The sequence below is a fragment of the Littorina saxatilis genome, linkage group LG16 (assembly GCF_037325665.1).
Source record: "Littorina saxatilis isolate snail1 linkage group LG16, US_GU_Lsax_2.0, whole genome shotgun sequence".
Taxonomy (NCBI): domain Eukaryota; kingdom Metazoa; phylum Mollusca; class Gastropoda; order Littorinimorpha; family Littorinidae; genus Littorina; species Littorina saxatilis.
The window spans coordinates 32,063,139-32,088,761 of NC_090260.1; the positions used below are offsets into that span (position 1 = coordinate 32,063,139).

The following is a 25,623-nucleotide window of genomic DNA, read 5'->3' on the forward strand; positions in this document are numbered from 1 at the left end:
GTGTGTTTGCGTGTTTTATTTCGTCACAAGCAATAAATGTCATCTCTTTTTGGGGGGGCAATGAAACTATTTGTGCGTCTGATAATATTCTTCGAATATTTCTGTGTGCTTTTTCTGTTTGCGTTTCCCCCTTCTATGTCTGGTTCAGAAAGTGTGTCCTCCTTCTCATGAGCGCTCCTGGGGTGATAACGCGAGACAACTCCTGTGATCTTGCCGCGAGGTGGCGCCAGTTACCAGCCGAAAGAAAGAAGGGGCATAACCTCACCAGAACCGCTCATTGTCAGTGACGCTGCATCGGTGTAACATGTTTTCTGGTTTTGTTTTTGCGTCTAGTTCTCTGGCTTTTCCAGAGAGGGTAAATACAGCGAATGAAATTGTTTTGAGCGCTCTAGCACCGTTAGTTTGTCAGACCAGGAGGTGGTCCATATTAAGAAGTGGTCCGTATTAGACAACCTCCCCCTACTATCCCCAGGTTAGATTGGCATCAACTCGTACATACCGGCCCAAGAGAATATTTTGTTATAATGTTATTGATTATTTTCTTTTCGAATCAAAATCGTGTTCCTTTCTACTTGCTATGGTGCTCGCAGTCTTTGGATCATGTGTGTGTGTGTGTGTGTGTGTGTGTCTGTGTGTATGTGTGTTTGTGTGCACGTGTGTGGTTTTGCGTGTTTGTGTGTGTTAGTGTGTGTGTATGCGTGTGTGTGTGCACGCGTGTGTGTGCGTTTCTGTAGTTTTTGTTGTGTGTATGCGTGTGTGTGTGTCTGCGTTAGTGTGCGTGTGCGTGTGTGTGGGCGTGCGTGAGTGTGTGTTTGTTTGTGTGTGTGTGTGTGTGTGTGTGTGTGTGTGTGTCTGTGAGCGCTCGCGTGTGTGCGTGCGTGTATGCGCATATTGGATTCGATCAAGTTGTGCGTGTTTTCAACATGTGCGTGTAATTAGCCGTACAGTAAACAACACACAACTCAGATATCAGTCTATTTTGTGGCATTTTAATTTGTTTCAGAAATGGCACAAGTCACATGCGATGGCATAATTATGTCGACGACTTTGATGAGGACGACGAAGACGAAGACGACGACGACGACGACGATGACGATGATGATGATGATGATGATGATGATGATGATGAGGATGATGATGTTGATGATGATGGTGTTTGTGTGTGTGCACGCTGTTGCTATTGTATATCGCCGTGAGCTCTAGTGAGAAAGGGCGATTAATAAGTGTTCATTATCATTTATTTTTATTCTGATGATTGTCACAGCTACCTAGTTATTAAAACTGACCTGCCATACATATTTACAGTGTCAACGAGCTGATCACTTCTATCATAAACACAAACTTGTGGCTGACGCTGGCCTGGGGGATATCGGGAAGGGGGGGGGGGGGGGGGGGGTGTCGAGTGGTTATGAAAGGCAGACACAATGCAAACATTTGCGCAGAATAGACCATTTTCGGAAAGACCTCGGTTTGATTTTGTGAAATTGTGATTTTTATGGAAGAGTTGCACCCCTTCCAACCAGTGAGGCAAACAGACGCTACTACTCATTATTTTAATCATACAAGTCCTGCAACATGCGAAACTGTATACACTTTAAACAAAACGACAAATTAAAAGAGCAACAGTAATAACAACATAAACAACAACCCCCCAAAAAACACAACAAAACACAACAATAAACAACAACAACAACAACAACAACAACAACAACAACAACCACAACAACAACAACAACAACCGATCGCGAAGTTGATTTTTTAAAAACAAACTGACGAGCACCGTTCCTGGCCAGGGCAGGTGTGCATGAAACGAAAGTGGGTTCCACCCAAACGGGAGAGAGCAGACCGCGGGATCTGATTCGTTGAAATCACAACAAGTATCAGTCTTAACCAATCCCACACTGCGGGTGGCTCCTGTTTTGGTGGAAACTTTCTCGTTCATCTCAGCCCTGGAGCCTGGAGCAGCAGGTCCATCACAAGTCTTTGCCCTAGATTGTTTCCCGTCGATTTCTTTGACTTTGAAAGTTAGTTCGTTAAGTGTTGCTATTTGGGTCCAGCGGACCATAAAGGCCAAATCAGACCGGCACGGTTGGCCTAGTGGCAAGGCGTCCGCCCCGTTATCGGGAGGTCGTGGGTTCGAACCCCGGCCGGGTCATACCAAAGACTTTAAAATTGGCAATCTAGTGGCTGCTCCGCCTGGCGTCTGGCATTATGGGGTTAGTGCTAGGACTGGTTGGTCCGGTGTCAGAATAATGTGACTGGGTGAGACATGCAGCCTGTGCTGCGACTTCTGTCTTGTGTGTGGCGCACGTTATAATTATGTCAAAGCAGCACCGCCCTGATATGGCCCTTCGTGGTCGGCTGGGCGTTAAGCAAACAAACAAAGAAACAAAAGGCCAAATCAGGACCCCGTTTGACTTTGAAAAGTATACCACTTGAACAAAATACAATAATTAAAAAAAGCAGAATCTTTCTACCTCTTTGTTGCAATCAAACTGTTTGCCCAAACTTGTTCCACTGCGGCACTCACAGTCCTTTTATGCACTCTTAAAAAAAAAAGCAAGTTTCAAATATATACAATGTTAGATCCTGGAATTCCAGCAAACTTTTAACGTTTGTGATTATTTTCTTTATTAGTCATCAGCTTAGGTTTGAGGAGAACATGATCCGAACGAGCTTGAAACTTCTAGTGCTTCTTTTCACCCATTCCTAGATGCATGACTTTGCGAAACATGGCCGGTCCTTCGTAGATACCCCTGCAACACAGATAGAGGGAAACATGTTGTAATGATTATAATGAACACGTATTACACTTTGCTAAACACAGAGACCTCTACGAAACAGAGCTGTACACATGCTATAATGATAATAATGAACTGCCCCCCCCCCACCCCCATTTGAACTTAAGACCACAACATTGGCATTGACACTGAAGGAATAAGGGATGTAACCGAATAGTCATGTTACTGATCGAAATTTGAAGCAGGCGAATGTGTCACAGTTTTGCTCAATTCTTTAGACCTAAAAACTGTTTAAAAAAAATGTGGTCCCTAAGTGGGTCTAGACTGGTCGGAGTAACTTAGATTCAAACTTGGTTCAATCTTTTGGCATTTCCAGGCCACAATATTAAGGGGAATGGCAAGGACATCACTCTGGTTAGAGTTTAAAGAGTTGACTACCCCTAACGGAATTTTGACTTCCGCTTAAGAATCGTAAAAAAAACAAACCCCATTGGATCTGCGATCAGTTTAGTCATAGTTAGGGTCCAACATTTGTGTTTCTAACTGTTTTCAAGCTTCAAACTCGGTCCGTAACATTAAGCCAACTTGTGTCGAGTTCGTTCGCCTCAAATTTCGTTCTGTAATATCATGATGACTATTCACCGATGTCACGTATTCCATCAACATTAAGGACAGCCTTGATTTCAAGCCTCGATCTTAAGGGGCCGGGGAAGGGGTATGGCGGCGGACTTACTTGAACAGTCCATGGCAGGAGATTTCAGGCATGACGAGTGCCTTCACCTGGATGCATACAGTTCAACCACCAGCCATCCAAGCCAGTCTTGATTTCAAGTTGGGGAGGGAACGGGCAGTATGGGGAGGGGGGAGTTTTGTGGGGCTTGGGGAGGGGATTGGCTGCGGACTTACTTGAGCAGTCTATGGCAGGAGATTTCAGGCATGACGAGTGCCTTCACCTGGATGCATACAGTTCAACCACCAGCCATCCAAGCCAGTCTTGATTTCAAGTTGGGGAGGGAACGGGCAGTATGGGGAGGGGGGAGTTTTGTGGGGCTTGGGGAGGGGATTGGCTGCAGACTTACTTGAGCAGTCCATGGCAGGGGATTTCAGGCATGACCAGTACCTTCACCTGGATGCATACAGTTCAACAACCAACCATCCAAGCCAGTCTTGATTTCAAGTTGGGGAGGGAACGGGCGGTGTGGGGAGGAGGGAGTTTTGTGGGGCTTGGGGAGGGGATTGGCTGCGGACTTACTTGAGCAGTCTATGGCAGGAGATTTCAGGCATGACGAGTGCCTTCACCTGGATGCATACAGTTCAACCACCAGCCATCCAAGCCAGTCTTGATTTCAAGTTGGGGAGGGAACGGGCGGTATGGGGAGGGGGGAGTTTTGTGGGGCTTGGGGAGGGGATTGGCTGCGGACTTACTTGAGCAGTCTATGGCAGGAGATTTCAGGCATGACGAGTGCCTTCACCTGGATGCATACAGTTCAAACACCAGCCATCCAAGCCAGTCTTGATTTCAAGTTGGGGAGGGAACGGGCGGTATGGGGAGGGGGAGTTTTGTGGGGCTTGGGGAGGGGATTGGCTGCAGACTTACTTGAGCAGTCCTTGGAAGTAGATCTGGGACATGACGTGTGCCCTCATCTGGATACATACAGTTCAATAACCAACCAATCAAACCAGTCTTGAATTGAATTGAATTGAATTGAACTTTATTATTTGACAAGGATTCAGATTTAAGGCTACGCCATTCCTTGAGAATGTGAGAGGGGGTTTGGCTGCAGACTTACTTGAGCAGTCCATGGAAGTATAGCTGGGGCATGACGTGTGCCTTCATCTGGTACATGGACCAGCGTTCCTTGCTCTGGTCCACGGGGAAAGTCTCCATGGGATGACCATCGTAGTCAAACTCGGCCAGCACACACTTGTTCCTCCCGGTCACCAGCGGACATGATGAGTAGCCGTCATACTGCAAGTAACTAGGTTGTCATGTTTTACGAACACTGTAGCACACACTGTAGCCCGCACTGTAGCACACGTGCACGCATGTATGTACACACGCACGCACAAGCGAGCACACACACGCACGCACAAGCGAGCACACGCACGCACACATACAAACACACTGACATGATGTGTAGCTGTCATACTGCAATGTTAAGATTGCCTATATTACGCACACTGTAGTACACACGCATATGGGTGCGTCTCAGAAACTGATCCTTTTGTGTGTGCCATAATCAAATTAGCCCACAATTGAAACATACTGAATTTTAAATCATGATATTGGTATGTTTGAGAAGTAAAATGAATAAAGAAATAGTACAAACAAAACTGAGTATTTTGCATGATTATTATGAAGGTTGTTTTGCGAAAGAAATGATTAAATGCGTGAAAAATGAAGGTCTGATCTGTGACATGAACCATCAACTAGTTTTGTACCTCACTACAAGAATCGTTTAGAATGTCCAAGGACTGCTATTTTTGTTATGTGTATTTGGTTTAAGTGTACTTGACAGTTGAAATGTTATTTTGTCCACAGAATTGTTTTTTTAAACGAAATTAATCGCTTGAAAGTTTGCCATCACTGTCGTAACATATGTTTCCGCACGCGTGCAACAGCAACAAGTCCTAAATTTGAACTTTAGAATTTGCATATTCATTTTCAACACGATCTTGACATGAAAGGGCATAGAAAATCGCTAAGCTAAATGTTATTTAAGTATTATTTTCTCAAAATTGCATCTGCAAACTAAGTTGAAAGTTGCGCAATATGACATGCTTCTTCAAAATTCCGTTACGATGGTGAACGGTTTTGCAAATAATGTTCAGAGTTTTGAAGAAAGATTAGAACTATTTTGCGCGTAGTGACTTAGAGGTGCGGGTGACTACGCATGCGCAGTTACAGAGAGAAATAGTTCAGCTTCCAGCAGCGAAGAAAGATTTCGAGAATGTTTCCGAAGTTTGTGATTTTGTTACGACAGTGATCAACACCCAAGGTTCTTAAGAAAAGGTGAGTTTTTGCTGCTATGATATTCTATGAAGTGAAAAATTAGGCTACACATTTGTTAATAATAGTTTTTCTTTCGATTTCACGTAGTCAAAACTTGACTAAATGTTTTAACATAGAGGGGGAATCGAAACGAGGGTCGTGGTGTATGTGTGTGTGTGTGTCTGTTTGTCTGTGCGTGTGTGTGTGTAGAGCGATTCAGACTAAACTACTTGACCGATCTTTATGAAATTTGACATGAGAGTTCCTGGGTATGATATCCTAGGACGTTTTTTTCTTTTTTTCGACAAATACTTTTGATGACGTCATATCCGGCTTTTTGTAAAAGTTGAGGCGGCACTGTCACACCCTCATTTTTCAATTAAATTGATTGAAATTTGTGTAAAGCAATCTTCGACGAAGGCCGGACTTCGGTATTGCATTTCAGCTTGGTGGCTTAAAAATTAATTAATGACTTTGGCCATTAAAAATCTGAAAATTGTAATAATTTTTTTTTTATATATAAAACGATCCACATTTACGTTCATCTTGTTTTACATCATTTCCTGATTCCAAAAACATATAAATATGTTATATTTGGATTAAAAACAAGCTCTGAAAATTAAAAATATAAAAAATTATGATCAAAATTAAATTTCCGAAATCCATTTAAAGGAACGGTAAGTGTCAATGTTTTCTTTAATTGTAAAAGTTGTATGTTCAATGGAATGGTAAGTCTGAACAAAATAATTACTTTATTTTGTTTTTAGCCAGTGAATGTGGATGCATCAAAATCTTGATAGACATTAAACAAATTCATGTTAGTGAAACTAGTACACATATTGCATCAATCTTTAGTTGAAATCGCAGGTACTTGCATGTTTCAGGTGCAAGAGATTCGACCTGATGAACTGGTGGTAACGTTCCTTCGAAGGAAACCGGAGGGGAACTACTATTGCTTTCCAGGGATCGATGATATTTCCTTAGTCCCTACATCTGATGCAACCATGATTCGTGACCCCACCTTCAATGCCAGGGGGCATTATTTCTTTTAAAATAAATTAATTAACTGCAAGTGGCAACTGTTCTATATGTAACCAATGCCTTTGGTTTATTGTCTCAACAATTGAATGAACCACTTTTGAACATTTGCATTCTTCATGTCAAACCTTATAATACATGTCTGGTTGTTCGTTTCCGAGTTACGTGGGTGATGAACTTTTCATTAATGTTTCTCTTTTTTGGGGCCAAGTTTGCTTGATTTTGTCCAGCTTTTTTTCTTTCTGTTCCTGTTTTAGTGTTTGGCATTTTACCTAAGAAGAATCTGGTTGCAAAATCAGCTTCATTTAGTAAAGTTTGTGGGAAAAAGCATAACCGTTTCTTTGTTACAAAAGTGATGTTTCCATGTTACATCGGTGACCATTTTGCATTCTTTTGGGATAACTTTCTAACATTTTGTCTTAGAGCAACAAATCTTTGTATATATGCTATTGTGAAGGTTAAATGTCAATAAGACTGAATGAATGCCATGTATCAACATGTTCTGATCAGGATATCATTAATTAATTTTCATTTTTGTATTGAAATTTTGACGAATGCATGGAACTTTGAAAAAAACATTATTTTGTTGTTTGCATGTAGTCATTTCATATTGAACTCTATAATGGCTTGTGATTCAACAATAATAACTGAATAAAAGTCGTTTTCAGCCTTATAAATGCAGTTTTTTTGTCTTTTATTTTTTCCATGTTACACGGGTGATTTTGCACACATGGTCCAAATAATGCTCAATATATGGCAAACTAAAGGCAATGTTATATTTTTTCTTGTTTAAACTGAAAAGGTACACCCTGAGAAGTGTGTAAATAGTATTATCAAAGTTTTCTGGGAAGATTTTACTTTTGGTGATAATGTCACAAACAGAGGACGAGATTCTGAGACGCACCCATATACACACATGCACGTACGCACGCACGCACGCACGCACGCACGCAAGCACGCACACACGCACGCACACACGCACACACACGCACGCACGCACGCATGCAAGCATGCGCTTACACACACATACGTACACACGCATGCACGCGCACATCCACACAAATCCACACACACAAAAACACACGCACGCACACACACACACACACGCACGCACGCACGCAAGCACACACACACACACGCACGCACGCACGCACACACACACACACACACACACACACACACACACACACACACACACCACATAAAATGTGAGTATCTGTAATATTTTACTATCTTGGTCAATCCCGAGGAAACAAGCGTAATCACAATGTTGTTAGCATACACATTTTAATTTAACTTTCGGGCGTTACGATGCAGGAATGTTCTGTTTTAATCTTAGCATGTGCATTTGCATATTTTGCCTTATTTATTCATACATAGTCACCTGCGTTGCCATTCGAGCTATATAATGAACCGTACCGATGTGTTTTATTCACATGAGGTTTTGAAGTACAAGATCGACACGGCCATTTTGAGAACGAAAATGACACCCGAAGAGAGACACAAAATAATGGCGGCCAGAAGCATTCTTTTTCTTCAACCAACGACAAGAATGATCAAATTAGACACACGTTTGGAGCTGATTCCGTTAATTAATGACACCAGAGTCATTCTTTGCATTGATAAAACGGACATCTATAACGCAATAATGCCACGGGAATGTTTGCTTTACATTCACAACGCTAAAGTGCAAGATTAACTACGTCATCTTCCCTGTCTGCAGCGGAGGAGTGTGCGTTGCCATCACACTTCAACAATGTTTTTGATTTGTTTTTAAGAAGAAGAAAAAAAAAGAAAAAAAAAAGAAGCAAAACTACTCACGATCGAAGCAGCCTGCATGCAACTGAGGTCACACAAACAACACAAAAAAAGTGTTTTTTTCTTTCTTCTTTTGTGTTATTTAAAAATAACAGCTATTATCCTACATACGTGAGAAAGAAACTCGTGAGATAATAATCGTTTAAATCACACGTGTGTATATCATGTAAAAGAGGTCATGCCAAGCAAGTCTGGCAGGGACCTGTTTTTCCACTGCTTATGATGCCAAAGTCATCGAGACAAACGTCATTATAGAATTCAAAAAATGCGCTCGCTAATTACCCTCGATGAATTTAGAACTAACACGTCACGCCACACTTTCAGAGTGACGTTTCTTTACTTTGACGTAATAGATTGCACGAGGCTTTAGAAGAGATCGAGGTTCCAAAACAAGCGCCTTCAAGTTAGCTGCCTCGACTTCAGGACATTTTCAGTAAAATACACGTAAGTACAGTATGTAGGATAAACAGAATAATACATGGCTTGCTGTGTCGTACCAGATTTACACTCGTTGCTTTTTCAAATGGTGAACAGCTCGCTTTCACTCGCAGTTCAATATTTTAAAAAACAACTCGTGTAAATCTGGTACGACACAGCAAGCCATGTAGTATTCTCTATTTTTGTTGTTTAGCGTAATATCAGGCCCCCGATATTTTGACGAGACTAGCATCATACGGTGAAGTCGAAGACGATCTGAAAAAAAGAATTGCGTTATAAATGCTTTTCTGACGTAAATTCTGTGCTAAAAAAAAAAAAACACGTTTTGTTCTCCACATCGTTGCTGTTGCAGACGACGTTACAGTGCGCATACCCCTTGCGCATGTACTGACGGAAATCACCGAACATTGAAACACTCACAAAATGCTATGGACGAAAAAGACGGACATAACCGTACCGATATTTTATACACATTCGACACATATACTTGAATGACGGGAGATAATAACAACGCAAACTTACTGAGTGAGTGGATTGCTTCCCTTTGATGACAGCAGAAAGGTTATGTTTCAATACGCCGAATTGTGAAGCTGAAAAAGAAGAGAGGAAAATAAGAATTAGAGTTCACGATATTTCTTACCTTTCAACATTTTTACACCCCCGGTATAGGGGTGTGTATAGGTTTCGGTCGATGTGTTTGTTTGTTTGTTTGTGTGTTTGTGTGTTTGTGTGTTTGTGTTCGCATATAGATCTCAAGAATGAACGGACCGATCGTCACCAAACTTGGTGAACAGGTTCTATAGGCTACATTCCTGAGACGGTCCTTACAAAAATTGGGACCAGTCAAACACACGGTTAGGGAGTTATTGGTGGATTAAGATTCTACAAGGACTTATAGAGAAACATATTCATGGTCAAAGGGAAATAACCTTCTCAGTTGGTGGCAGTGAGAATGGGTGCAGTGAGAATGGTTATTTCCCTTTGACCAACGGGGGTGTTTTTCCTACCTCGGTGGAATTTCTTGTTTTGATAGGATCGACCAACCAATGTGTATAATCAAGTAACATTGATGAGTAGCCGGCATACTGCAATTAACAAGGTTGTCATGTTTTACGAACACTGTAGCACACACTGTAGCATGCACTGTAGCACACGTGCACGCATGTATGCACACACGCACGCACAAGCGAGCACGCACACGCACGCACAAGCGAGCACACTGCACGCACACAAATAAACACACACCTGACATGATGTGTAGCTGTCATAGTGCAATGTTAAGATTGCCTATATTACGCACACAGTAGTACACACGCATATACACACATGCACGTACGCACGCACGCACGCACGCACACACACACACGCACGCACGCACGCAAACACGCAAACACACACACACACATGTTTTGATATAATGCAGATATTTTGAGTAATGGTTTGTGAACATGATCTTAGACACGGAAAGGACGGTATTTCTAACAATCATGTTAAAAAATATTCAAATAAGGGGTAATTTGAAAAATAAAATAAAATTATTCCCCCCTCTGCTTCTTTACCTCTGTAAACTTGTAGGGGTAGTTATTTTTCGATAATGACCCAGCAACCAACCAAATAACGACCCAGCAACAGCCTGAATCCTCGATAGTGCAATGGGTTGAGAAGCTGTTCTGTTTCGGTACTACTTTTTGCGACTGAAAAGTTCCGAACGCTCTAATGTACGAAGTATACATCTCTGGAGCAAACAATACAAACATACCGCATTTAAATTAACAACTACAGGCCTGAACACATGAATCTCCATATAAGAGGGCCCCAAAGGGTTTAAAATCGTGATCGTGATTGGCGTTTTTTGACCTTTCTGTGACCGTGATTGCCGAAATTTTTATTTCTGTGATCGTGATGGGACTTTGCCCGTGATCCGTGATGACAAAAAAATCAAATCTCGTGATCGTGATCGTCATTTGTTTTCGTGATCGTGATGGGCATTATTGCAAAGCATTTTATTTTCAACGTACATTTTTTCACAGCTGTATCACTCTATGATCCTCTATTCGTCAAGGAGCCAATCCCGATTGAAGGGAAACAACAACACATTCAGAAATATGATTTTGACAGTTAAGAGAACCAATCACACAAAAAAGAGATCCAATCAGAAGGCAAATTGCAAAAGTCTGCCAAACTTCATCCAATGGAAGGGCTTCGTGCAAAAGTTTTGAGTGCATTCAGTCAAATTCGAATTCGAAGATCAAAAATGGCGTGCAGCGGTACTGTCATCGAACTTCTGTCATATTTTGTGGATTCAAGACAGACCAAAGCAGGCGGCAAGAATGCCTTCCTTGGTGGAAAGGTCAGGCTACGGGTCGGTCTTTCCGAAGACGAAATATCAAGGCATGTTGATCTATGTTGCTCTATGACTGTTCTGAATGTAGGCAAAGATCTTGAAATTTGTTCAAGATCTTTGAGTTTGAGTGAGATCATTGACATTGTCGACATTGCCACGTCCGGCTGTCACTCGCTCAGTGTGACCTCGACTGGCTCGAGATCGAGTCTGCGTGTAGCCAAAACCGAAACTAGAAATGTGTTTTTCATCCCAGCAACGTGGACACGCTTGGCATAGATTTTAATTGTCGCTTCTTTGCATTAAGCTTGGATTTATTTTAGCGCCTGTAAACTTTAATATCAACAATGGGTTAAATTCAGAAACAATGGCGGGGAGACGTGCCAGTTTGGGTCACTTGATCCTCATGTCAAAGACGATCAAAGTCATGTTTGTTGGGGATTTTGTCAGGCATGCTACTTTTCCGGTAATTGCCGGAAATCCGATAAAGCCGTTTTCAAAATCCGGTAAAGTCAAATTTATTCCGGTGAAGTTGAAAAATTTCCGCAAAAACGATCCGTGTGAATATCGCGCAACGCGACCGATCTCAATGAAGCCAGTAAAAAAAGTAAATTTTAAGGGGCTTATTGTCCGTGAGGTCTTAATTGCCTATATTGGACATGAATTGGTTTATACGATTTGAGTTTTTACGCCCTCACGGCTTTTGATGTTTGCGTGTTTAGGTGGTATCAGCCATCTGCACTTATGGTAGAATGACCAAGATCTTTAACGTGCCATTGTGGTGACACGGGGGTGGGAGATGGATACCGTCTCTGGGTCTGCACATAAAGTTGACCCGTGTCCGTCCCGGCCCGGATTCGAACCAGCGACCTCTCGATCACAAGTCCAGTGCTCTACCACCTGAGCTACCCGGGCCCCCCATGAAGCCAGCGCACAGTAGTGTTGTTTTCACCAGTTTGGAGGTGTGTTGAATGGTGGTGGGGGGAGGCTAAAATGGGATTTTTAACAAGATCACAACACTATTACAGCCCTGAAAATGATGCCCAGAATGCACCAGATTGCACAGATTTTAACCGTTTTTTGAAAAAAAAATCCGGGGGGCATGCCCCCGGACCCCCCTAGTTGGCTCGCCTGCTTCGCACGCTCAGGCTTGTGGCTTCGCCACTGGCACTGCGCGCTTCTTTCAGGTAAAACCATTTTGGGCCTGTTGCATTCCTGTTTGTTTTTCAAGGCCATGAAACCAGGCGATGATGTACCTCAAATTGTATGGCAAAGTTGAAAATAAAGAACCCATAACACATACATGTATTTTAATTTCAATCCACCCAATAGTTTTTGAGAAAATGGGTTTACAAGATTTAGCTCGGGAAATGTGAAATTGTGCAAGTATATATATTCATGTGTGTGAGTGAGGGTGTGGGAGTTGAATGTGTATGAGTGGAGAGAAAGACAGAGAGAGAGAGAGAGAGAGAGAGAGAGAGAGAGAGAGAGAGAGAGAGAGAGAGAGAGAGAGAGAGAGAGAGAGAGAGAGAGAGAGAGAGAAAGAGAGAGAAAACAATGAAAATAACATTCTTGTTACTGATTACAAATCATGATATGTATTTGTATGTGTGTATGAAAGAGAATTAAAAAAATAATAATAAAAAAAGTGCAACAGTCCTCACTTTGTGTTGAATAAACAATAGATCCAGAGGAGCGAATTACTGTGTGGTTGTGTTTACTTTGACACGTGCTTTCTGTACATGCAACTTTTACCGTGACCGTGATTTGCCACTGGTGTTCGTGATCGTGAAAACAAAAATCAAGGTAACTGTGATCGTGAAACCTAAAATTTCCCTTCCCGTGATCGTGATGATACCCCCCCTTTGGGGCCCTCATATAAAATCCATGAGTTCGGTTGTTTTCTGAATCTAGATCAGACGTTCATCACAAGCAATTTCCCAAGGCAAGTAACTCATACTTTGTCTAGCGACAAGAGTAGTTCCCCTTCTTTTCACTCAGTTTCTTCGACAACAGACTGCAATCCGACGGTCAGTTTTCAACAATATTTCATTTAATAAACAGATCACACGCAACCAAATGCACACATCTCATCAATTTAAACAACATAAAGCGGTTTCATACACTATTTTCCCCAGAAAACTTAACTTCATACAGTTTTTAACGTTGGAACACGGGTGCAAAAGTTCGTCTGCTAGTCCCATTTGACGAAAGAACATCCTAACCGATACCAAAACATATACAGAACACACAATATCTGCCTTTGCTGCCACAGCAGAATAACAGCATATCTGTGTACTTGATTTTAGCCCAAAATAGGAAAACTGACAAGAAGTGTTAACAGAATGGAATGATTTGCACGGAACTATACAACCGCGCATTAATCGATCGCCTGCGCAGGTTGACTGGTTGAGAGAATAGGATTCGATCAAACTTTCGCAAAAAAACTCCTCTTTTCTTTGAATAACTGAAGAAAGGAGGAATAAAGAGGTTACACACCTCGTCTCAGTGATTATAAAAAATAATGGTCTCAGTTCGCGGTCATGAAAAAGCTCGCTAAAGCTCGCATTTTTCATGATCCGCTAACTTCGACCATTATTTTTAATAATCACTGAGACTCGGCATGTAACCTCTACGTATTCGTGTGTGCTTTTCTTGTATTGGTGCGTTGAGATTTCTGTTGTTTTTCCACTTTGTTCAACTCACCCACAGTCATTTTGTTGTTCAGATTTTTCATTTTTACATTTAGTCAAGTTTTGACTAAATGTTTTAACATAGAGGGGGAATCGAGACGAGGGTCGTGGTGTGTGTGTGTGTGTGTGTGTGTGTTTGTGTGTGTGTGTGTGTGTGTGTGTGTGTGTGTGTGTGTCTGTGCGTGTGTGTGCGTGTGTGTGTGTGTAGAGCGATTCAGACCAAACTACTGGACCGATCTTTATGAAATTTGACATGAGAGTTCCTGGGAATGATATCCCCGGACGTTTTTTTCATTTTTTCGATAAATACTTTTGATGACGTCATATCCGGCTTTTTGTAAAAGTTGAGACGGCACTGTCACACCCTCATTTTTCAATTAAATTGATTGAAATTTTGGCAAAGCAATCTTCGACAAAGGCCGGGGTTTGGTATTGCATTTCAGCTTGGTGGCTTAAAAACTAATGAGTGAGTTTGGTCATTAAAAATCGGAAACTTGTAATTAACATTATTTTTTATTAAACGATCCAAAAACAATTTCATCTTATTCTTCGTCATTTTCTGATTCCAAAAACATTACATATTTTATATTTGGATTAAAAACAAGCTCTGAAAATTAAAAATATAAAAATTATGATCAAAATTAGATTTCCGAAATCGATTTAAAAACAATTTCATCTTATTCCTTGTCGGTTCCTGATTCCAAAAACATATAGATATGATATGTTTGGATTAAAAACACGCTCAGAAAGTTAAAACGAAGAGAGGCACAGAAAAGCGTGCTATGCAGCACAGCGAAACCACTACCGCGCTAAACAGGCTCGTCAGTTTCACTCCGTTTTGCACAAGCGGCGGACTATGGTCATTGTAAAAAAAATGCAGTGCGTTCAGTTTCATTCTGTGAGTTCCACAGCTTGACTAAATGTAGTAATTTCGCCTTACGCAACTTGTTTCTTCTTTATTTGCAAAATATTCACACACTCACCAACAGCAGCCGCTGTCTTGGAGGTAGGGAGGCTGGTGCAGTCCCCGAGGGCGAAGACGTTGTGAAACTTGGTGTGCTGCAGGGTGTGTTTGTGGACGTCCACCCAGCCGTCAGCGTTCACCAAGGGGCTGGACCTCACTTCGTCAGGGGCAGACATGGGCGGTACGGCGTGTAGAAAACTGTACTGTAACGCAACAAATAGATATATCGGAGAAAAAAATTTATATAAAAACAAGGTTTTTTTTAGAGATGTGTGACGTTCACATACTATCTCGGTAACAGTAAAAATAAATAAAAATAAATAAAAATTAAAAAAATAAAAAACACAAAATTTCCAGGCCAAGCTTGCATTTAATCGCGTTACTTGTGTGTTTGTTTTGTTCATGGGCTGAAACTCGGACTGCTTTCACGTGTATGACCGTTTTTACCCCGCCATTTAGGCAGCCATACGCCACTTTCGGGGGAAGCATGCTGGGTATTATCGTGTTCTATAACCCACCGAACGCGGACATAGATTACAGGATCTTTTCCGTGCGCACTGTCTTGTTCTTGTGCTTGCGTGTATACACACGAAGGGGGATATAAGCCACAAGCAGGTCTGCACATAAGTTGACCTGGGAGATCGGAACAATCTCCGCGCTTAACCCACCAGGCGGCCGCAGCCCGGGCTTTGAACTCACGACCTTTCGATTAGAAGGCCGATGTCTTATCCGCAAGGCCACTGCGCCCGCCAAATGCATTACTTAATTCATTGTCATTTGTGACCCTCCACCACGAAATGAGTCGCATGTCACCTCGCGCGGTTCTGCGCTAGGCTTAATATAAGTCCGGGGAGTGTCTGGTAACAGTGTGAGGGTCACCTTAGTCCCAGGCTTATAACTCAAACAGTTTTCGCTCTTTTCTAAAACGGTTTTCACCACTGGATAGAGCATAAAAAACTCTTTAGAATAATGTAAAAATAGGAAAATTATGCAAAGGTGACATGCGACTCATTTCGTGCTGGAGGGTCACATTCTGTTGGGAATATCGTGTAGTGTCTTCCCAGTGGAAAGATGCTGGCAACAAGAGACACGCTACGCAGGTGTGCACGTGTTGAGGTGTATAATCAGCCACCTGCACATCTGGCAGGATGACCCGATGTCTTTTACCCGTCACAGTGGTGACACGGAGGTGGGGATACTGTTTCTGAACACAAAGTTGACTCGTGTGCGTCCGGGTCCAGATTCGAACCCGGCGTAAGCTAGGGATCACAAGTCCAGGGTTCTTCTGAGTGAGCTAACCCACCCACCCCCCTCCCTCCCTCTCCCTCCCTCCCATACCCTTTTTGTTTTTAATGTTTGGTATGTGTCCATGTGAAAGACTGCATGTTCGTCGAATTTAAAAAAAAACTGCACATATCAGTGGTGGCCATGGCGCCCACAAATGCTTTACACAGGAAACATTTTGTTTGTTTGTTTGTTTGTTTGCTTAATGCCCAGTCCACCACGAAGGGTGATATCAGGGCGGTGGTGCTTTGACATATAACGTGCGCCACACACAAGACAGAAGTCGCAGCACAGGCTTCATGTCTCACCCAGTCACATTATTCTGACACGGGACCAACCAGTCCTAGCACTAACCCCATAATGCCAGACGCCAGGCGGAGCAGCCACTAGATGGCCAATTTTCAAGTCTTAGGTATGACCCGGCCGGGGTTCGAACCCACGACCTCCAGCTCACTGGGCGGACGCCTTACCACTAGGCCACCGTGTTGCGGTCCACAGGAAAAATAGTATATTTAAAAGGATAGTACATTAAAAAGGATGCTTTCTTTAAAAGGATAGTATCTTTAGCATCATTAAAAACCCACTCCGCTTGGCGAAAACAGATAGGTTGCCTCGCCGTGTCAAATGGGGCCAGGCCTTGTTTATACGTGGGATAAGACCATCCCACTACATGTTCATACACCAAATATCAAAACCCTGACTGTTTGCTGATGTGAGTTGGAATTTTTTTTTTTATGAAATGTGACCCTCCACCACGAAATGAGTCGCATGTCACCTCGCGCGGTTCTGCGCTAGGCTTAATAAAAGTCCGGGGAGTGTCTGGTAACAGTGTGAGGGTCACCTTAGTCACAGGCGTATAACTCAAACAGTTTTCGCTCTTTTCTAAAACGGATTTCACCACTGGATAGAGCATAAAAAAACTCTTTAGAAAAATGTAAAAACATGAAAATCATGCAAAGGTGACATGCGACTCATTCCGTGGTGGAGGGTCACAAATATGTTCCGACATTTTACACAATGAATACAAAAAATTAAAATTAAAAAAAAGCCAGTGAGCACAGAGAACACACAAGCGGTTGATATTTGGTATGTGGCCAAGGGGAGGGATACTAATCTTACACCATTGCCGTGTACAAGCCTGGCCAGATCTGCGACGAACGTTGCTCAAGGCTTTTCTTCTTCTTCTGTTGTGTGTCAGTGTGTGTGTGGGTGTGTGTGTGTGCGTGATTTTACCAACACTACGCTAAATTCCTTGTGCTTTAAATGTTTTTTAATGTCACTTGGCTCAATAAATACTGTATTCTGTATTCTGTATTCTGTATTCTTCTCCGTTCATGGGCTGAAACTCACACGTTCACTTTTTTTTTGCACGAGTGGATTTGTACGTGTATGACCGTTTGTGCCTCGCCATTCAAGCAGCCATACCTGACTTTGCGGGCGAACTGCTTTGACGAGGCGGAGTGGGACTTTAAAGGGAATGTGCTCTATATCAGTCTTACACTAAAGGTTGTAGTCTCCCCCTTCTCGCTGTCCAGAAGCTGAAAGACGGCCTCTCTGGAGTCTGGCTTGACCTCCACAAGATTGTGTCGGTAGTTGACCTTGATGTGCCTGCATGAGAAAACGGAAGATGGTTGAATTAACAAGAAACAGATAATTATATAGGACTGCCAACAGCTCGGTCTTTCCCCATTTTGAACTCAAAGCCATGACGTTCCCTACACAAGGCTTTGATAACGAACGGATAAGGGGAATGAATCGAAACGAACGGATAAGGGGAATGAATCGAAACGAACGGATAAGGGGAATGAATCGAAACGCACGAGACTTACCACTCGTGCGTTTCGATTCATTCAAAGATGCAAAGATTTTCGTTGTTGATACAAAGGGACTTGACGCTCACTTTCTGCACGCTGAGAACGCCACTTCCTACAGTGACGCTGAGAACGTTCAAAAATACCATCAAAATATTAATTCTGCCCTACAGCGTTTTAGTTGGTCCATGATGGGTCCAACCATTTGTTTTCCTAATTTATGTCAAGCCTCTGATGCCAAGAAATTGAGTGAAGCCGACCCGCTTTGAATTTTCAACTGTAATATGACTAAGGAGTTACGCCCCTTATCCGTTCGTTATCAAAGCCTTGTGTAGGGAACGTCATGGCTTTGAGTTCAAAATGGGTCTTTCCCATGTTTAACACATACTCAGAAAACTCTCCTTTCCCTGTGGCATGCAACTTCCATTGTATGTAATGTTGACATTAAGTTACGGGTCTGAAACAGTTAGTCCTTGACTTTCTTCTGAGACAATCCTTGTTCTCTTATCATTATCACACTATCTCCAATAGAAGTCAGACTTTCGAACAATACATAGAATACGTAATTGTAAGCAAGCACGATATGTGACGTCATATGAAACCTGGAATACTGACGTTATGCCAAACATCCGGTAATCTCGTGTCTTCTCCGTGATACATGTCCGAGGATATTTCAATGTTCAGTGATTTCCGTCGATATGCGCACTAACCCGTCGTCTGCAATAGGCTACATGGACCATTCTGGTAGTTGTTGCTGACAAAAACATGTTTTCAACACAGAACATTATGACTGAACATTGAAAAACCCTCGGACATGTATCACGGAGAAGACACGAGATTACCGGATGTTTGGCATAACGTCAGTGGCATTGTCAGAATTGCAATCTAATTATACGCTATTGTGTTTTCAGCGTTGCAATAGGGTCCGATATTTCGACTCGAACAAGTACGTATAATGCGACTCGTCTTCGACTCGTCGGCATTATATTTGTCTCGTCTAAATATCGGTCCCTATTGCAACGCTGAAAACAAAATAGCTGTTAATCACTTGCACATGTGTTGAGAGAATTACTTCATATCACCAAGTTTCACATTTGTAGTCAATTGGTCTGACTTTTGTGCTCTTTTGCAAAACAATATCCAAATTCCTCGATCGACTAAACACTACAGGAGGTTTGCCATCTAAGAGCAGAAACCAACTCTCAACCCGCTTAAACCTTCAAGGCTTTTACCTTTTGAAATAGGGCGGGGATGTAGCTCAGTCGGTAGTGCGCTGGATTTGTATCCAGTTGGCCGCTGTCAGCGTGAGTTCGTCCCCACGTTTGGCGAGAGATTTATTTCTCAGTGTCAACTTTGTGTGCAGACTCTCCTCGGTGTCCGAACACCCCGTGTGTACACGCAAGCACAAGACCAAATGCGCACGAAAAAGATCCTGTAATCCATGTCAGAGTTCGGTGGGTTTATAGAAACACGAAAATACCCAGCATGCTTCCTCCGAAAACGGCGTATGGCTGCCTAAATGGCGGGGTAAAAACGGTCATACACGTAAAAGCCGTGGGAGTTTCAGCCCATGAACGAACAAACAAACAAACCTTTTGAAATATCTGAAGGCTCAAGTATAAACAATTAAAAAATCCTAGATCATCATTTTTGTATGGGTGACATTTATTAGGGTCGCCCTTTACTTGTGAATGTCCTGGTTTGTCAAACATTAAACGTACGTTTCAATAACTGAATTTCTTTGCTTTTTTTTTATTCTAGATTTTACAACGTTAGCAGTTTTGATTTAGTTTTGGGTTTTTTGTCCATTAGTGTCACACATGCCGAAAAGAAAAAAGGTCGTTATTTACCTCTGCTGGACGATGTTTCGCAGGGTGGCAGCGTACTTCTCAACACCAAAAATAACGCTCTGGGAAGTGTTGTAGAGAACGTCTATTTTGTCGCGTGTACCCTTCTGTTGCCATGAAAAATGAAGTAAAAGTTACATTATTCAGACTGTTGGTAGGATCTCCTATCAAACTTGGCAAACATTTTAACGCCATATTACATTTTCATTTCATTTTCATTTTCATTACTTTATTGTCCCATCGCTGGGAAATTCGGGTCGCTTCCTCCCAGTGGAAAGCTAGCAGCAACGGAGTCGCGCTACCCAAGTGTCTGCGTGTTTAGGTGTATTCAGCCACCTGCACTTATGGCAGAATGACCAAGGTCTTTTACGTGCCATTGTGATGACACGGGGGTGGGACATGGCTTCCGTCTCTGGGTCTGCACATAAAGTTGACCCGTGTCCGTCCCGGCCCGAATTCGAACCTGCGACCTTTCGATCACAAGTCCAGTGCTCTACCAACTGAGCTACCTATTATATAGTGTATCTCATAAAAGAATGATTAGACAAAGGTGTTTTTTTTTCAATGACGTTTTATTTATTTGAAAGCATGCAATGAGCCCTATCCCTTACCTCTCTACATCCCATCCGCACGCCAACACATGCACACATGCACACACACACAAACACACTCACACACACTCACACACAAACACACACACACACACACACACACACACACTTACACCCAAACATACACACACACACATATACACACACATACACACACACACAAAACACACACACATACACCCAAACATACACACACACACACACACATACACACACACACTCACACATACACACACACACACCCAAACATACACACACACACACACACACCTAAAAATACACACACACACACACATATACACACACACACACACACTTACACACACACACACACACACACACACATAAACACACAAACAAACAAAAAAACAAAAACCACGTCATTTCTCACATTTCTGAAGATTTCCTCCCCAAGGTAGACGATTTTCTGCGCAGCACCTCCACACTTGACGGGCGTGTTGGGGAAGGTAAATATGGCGTTACCACTCTGAATGGCCTCCAGGGCAGGGAACGTCTTGGTCACGTACTTCGGATCGTAGTTGGAACACACCTGGGGGTCGCTTTGCAGTGCCTCCGTCAGTCCTTTTACCTGGAGAAAACAGAAGAATAGAAACAATTAGTAAAACTAGTTTAGTGTCAATAGAAAGAGAGAGCTAGGGAGAGAGAAAAAACCGAGAGGCGGGGATAGGCAGACTATGATTATTGAGAGAGAGAAAAAGACTGATGGTGACATAAATTGACGCTTGGACGACAACAACGACGACAATGAAACTAAACAACAAAACAAAACCAAAATACAAAACAATATGAATATAAACTAAAAAGAACAGAGAAAACAAAGAACATACACATTACAATTGATCTGTACGAGGGCCAACTGAGAAGTACTGGGCCCGACCAGGAAGGAATTGACTTGGACATTTAACACTTGGCATGAATTTAGAAAGGTTCTTATGAGGGCTTCATGCAAAATAATACGTATTTTCACCGGTTAGTTTGTGTGCCTTTGATTTCTCAAAGTACCATCAATCAATCAATCAATATGAGGCTTATATCGCGCGTATTCCGTGGGTACAGTTCTAAACGCAGGGAATTTTTTTAATTTTTTTTTAATGCAATTTATATCGCGCACATATTCAAGGCGTGGATTTACAATACCATACCCCACTGTTAGCCCCACATTCTAGAAAACTAACAAAACTCAGTGATCCAATATTTGCACAGAAACATAGTATTTTAGCCAACTGGAAATTCATAATGACCTGACGTAAACGTTAGGCAGGGATGCCCCTTCATAGACCAAAGTAATAAGGTGGTCAGCGGAATTCAGGCTTGAAAGGAAACCTGTTTAAGATGACAAACGGTGTGGAAGACCACCAACGGTTACAACTCAAGAAACCGTTGAAGCTGTCTGCGCGCTGGTGATGCAACATTAACCAATGAGCATTTATTACATCGCTGATACACTTGGCATCTCACATAAAAAAAAGAGTTTGGAGTATTCTATGCAGAAAACTGTTCATGAAGACAGTTTCAGCAAGGTAGGTCCTCAAACTTGTACACCAGAACAGAAGCACTTCTCTTTTTTTTCTTTTTTTTTTCTTTTTCTTTTAGGAGATCAGAACAGAAGCACTTCAGGTTGAACATGGCACGCGACATTTTACGCTTATTTGAGGCAGATGGAAAGGATTTTATGTCCCGATTTGTTTCTGATGATGAGACTAGGGATTCCTTTCAGCCTGAAACCAATTAATCGACCGTTCATGCAGTAGGGGCATCAAGGTTATACCCACCTAAAGAAGGTCAGGGTCATGTCCCCTTAAAAAGGTGATGGCATCTGTTTTATTTGACGCAGAGGGGTACGTTATTCCTGTTGGACTAAGTTCCAACAGACGAGACAGTAACAGGTGAATTTTATTTCATACTTCCGAGTCAACTAAAAGAGCATATCAAGGCTAAGCAGCGAGAAACGCTCCGAAAGGGATGTTGCTCCGTTAAGACAACAACCCTGCCCGAAAGTCCTTGGTTTCCATGGCAACAAATCATTAATGAGGCTTGGAGATCGTTAACCATTTGCTGTATTCGCCAGATTTGGCACCCTCAAACGATATTATGTTTGCAACCATGAGGAAGTACCGGCCCAGGGTTGAGCACTACGAAACGGACAATGACGTCATGACTGCTTTTGAGGACTTCCAAGGGTTGCAATACAAAGGCTTCTGCAGTAACCACAATAAGGATCTGAGGCACAGATGGAACAAGTGTGTGGAGGTCCGGAGGGACAATGTTGAAATGTAAACTTTTTCTAGACTCGTAAGTCAACTCCTTCCTGGTCGGGCTCTTTACTTTTCAGTTGACCCTCGCATGTTCACCTGATCATAGTTGAGTTGTAAACCAGCAGCCACCACAAGGTAATCGTACTGTATCTGTTGACAGAGAGAAAAAAATAGAGAGACATACATTGAGCCACTTCACAACAGCAGAATGTAAATGACACACACACACACACACACACACACACACACACACACACACACACAGACAGACACACACACACAGACACACACACACTCACACACACACACACACTCACACACACACACACATACACACACACACACACACACACACACGCACCCAAACACACATCAATACACACACCCATTATGCATACAACTCACCTGCTTCCCAGATGACGTCGTCAGCGAATTGTTTTTAGGGTCAAACTTCACAGCCGATTCTTTTATCCAATCACAGTTAGAGGGCAGCACCGATGACATGGGACGCTGCGATTGGCCCAGAGTTTTAAGCCCCGCCCCCACCAATGTCCACATGGACTGGTAGGCATGTTTCTGTCACACATTTCATCCATTCATAACAACATTCGTGATGCTTGTGTAAAGGCAAACATCGGCGCGCTGCAGATGTAGCTCTAGTTTCGTGTGCTCAGTGACAACGCTAAATTTAGCTCTTTAACAAGGCTTGTTTTCCTGGAGACGGATGTTTGGCTTTAAACGATACCTCGCTTCACATGAATAACATATCGAACAGAACATTATAAGATGTTTGGTGGCTTGTTGACAGACCAGCTTTTTTGTTGGTCCAAGGGGACCATATCGTCTTTTGTTTCATCTTTATCGACCAAGGCCGAAGGCCGCGGTTGATAAATATGAGACAAAAGGCGATATGCTCCCCGAGGACCAACAACAAAATATGCTGGTCTGACGACAAGCCACCAAACATCGTTTTTGTCATCATTTTGGTTGTGCAACAAAATGCACAATAACCCACAGGGAGACGAATTTTTAGAATCCAACTCCGGGCCACAAAGCATCGTCACAGTAGCTCGAGATAACACGTCAACCTTGTATGTGACGTCAAACGTAGCTTGTTGACGCTTTTCTTCCAGTCTGAAAATGTACAGAGCTGCGATCGTACGTGTGAGTTCAGTAAGTGTTGAGCATATTTCCTTTCTTTTTAAGTGTTTATGACTTTTCGTTGTGGATTTTGCGATTACAGAGATAAGTTGCAAATTGACCATGAGTCGCCGCGGTAATTATCAACATTGATAGGTTCTTTGAGAGTGAATGCTTACAATCGTTGTCCTCGGAAACACAAATCCAAAGCCGCGATGGCGGTTCCACACATCAAACAATCAGCCTGATTGGCTTTTACTTTGACAATCCACGTTTCACCTGAAAGCTCAAACCCATTCACCACCTCGATTTATTGCCTCGGGCCGGGAACATGAGATTTATTTCCCAGGTGCTTGTGAATAAAAACTCGTGAAAATGATGACAATACTTAAGATTCGTTCGGGCTATTACATGGGAAAAGAGCATAATTCACTTGAACCTTGTGTGTGTGTGTGTGTGTGTGTGTGTGTGTGTGTGTGTGTGTGTGTGTGTGTGTGTGTGTGTGTGTGTGTGTGTGTGTGTGCGTGTGTGTGTGTGTGTGGTTTAGTGTGTGTGTGCGTGTGGTTTTGTTTGTGTGTGGTTGTGTTTGTGTGTTTGTGTGTGTGTGTGTGTATGTGTGTGGGTGTGTGTGTGCGTGCGTGCGTGTGCGTGTATGTGTGTATATATGTATGTATATGTGTGTGTGTGTGTATTTGTCACGGTGTGTGTGTGTGTGTGTGTGTGTGTGTGTGTGTGTGTGTGTATGCGTGCGCGCGTCTTCTGCTAGCGTTTTTATTGTTTCCTGCTCTCTCTCTCTTTCTCTCTATCTCTCTCTCTTCCTCTCTCTTTTTTTCTTTCTCTCCCTCTCTCAGTCTCTCTAATTTGTCTCTCTCTCTCTCTCTCTCTCTCTCTCTCTCTCTCTCTCTCTCTCTCTCTCTCTCTCTCACCCAAAACTGTGCAATATCAGACGCATAACATATACAGGCATGAGACCAAGGGTAGGGCGGATGGTGGCGAATGGTGAAGGGACGGGGAATGTTTACACTGCCGTGTGCCGGGTTGTGAGCAGTGCCCGCCAATGTTTAGCTCAGGCACCGTCGCGGCAGACGCGAATTAGTTCTAAGCAGGAAAATGCAGCGCGCTATTCTGGCCTTCTGGCCAACTGTCGTCCTCATCTCTAAGGCAGACTGATACCAAGAGGTGTAAGTTACGCCCGCCTTCAGGCTCAGGCATTTTAAAACGCTCGACTCAAGACTATATATGAGAACGTTTTGATCTAGCGCTCAACATCGTAAGGGAGTCCTCTTATTATACTACAACAAATAATTATGCCATCATCATAGTTCTCTCCCAACTGTCGACAACCACCTTGACAAGTACTGTATGAAAGTACATGATGGAAAGAGAAAGGTACAGGCACACGTAAAAATAATAAACTATTAATAGGGAGCACACATTTTTGGCTAATCTCTATGTCTAGCTGTCTGTCTGATTGTCTTTCTGTCTGTCTGTCTCTGTCTGTCTCCGTCTCTGTCTCTGTCTCTCTCGCAGAAGTATATAACGCCGCCTTACTATATAACCAAATTGAATAGTTGGCTAGATACTCGACAGCCCACACACACACACACGAACACACACACACACACACGA

At 42.6% G+C, this 25,623-nt stretch overlaps 1 protein-coding gene across 1 annotated transcript; it reads right to left on the minus strand.

Annotated features, from left to right (window-relative positions):
* Positions 1-973: 973 nt before the first annotated feature.
* LOC138950838 (sulfide:quinone oxidoreductase, mitochondrial-like) lies at positions 974-23,430 on the minus strand (the record flags this gene model as incomplete). The annotated part of the gene is given in 9 exon segments (XM_070322556.1): positions 974-2,756; positions 4,532-4,710; positions 9,550-9,617; positions 15,045-15,228; positions 17,809-17,917; positions 19,971-20,074; positions 20,970-21,167; positions 22,951-23,004; positions 23,260-23,430. Coding segments are annotated over 9 exon segments (1,137 nt in total), but the record flags the coding sequence as incomplete, so codon positions are not given.
* Positions 23,431-25,623: the final 2,193 nt, after the last annotated feature.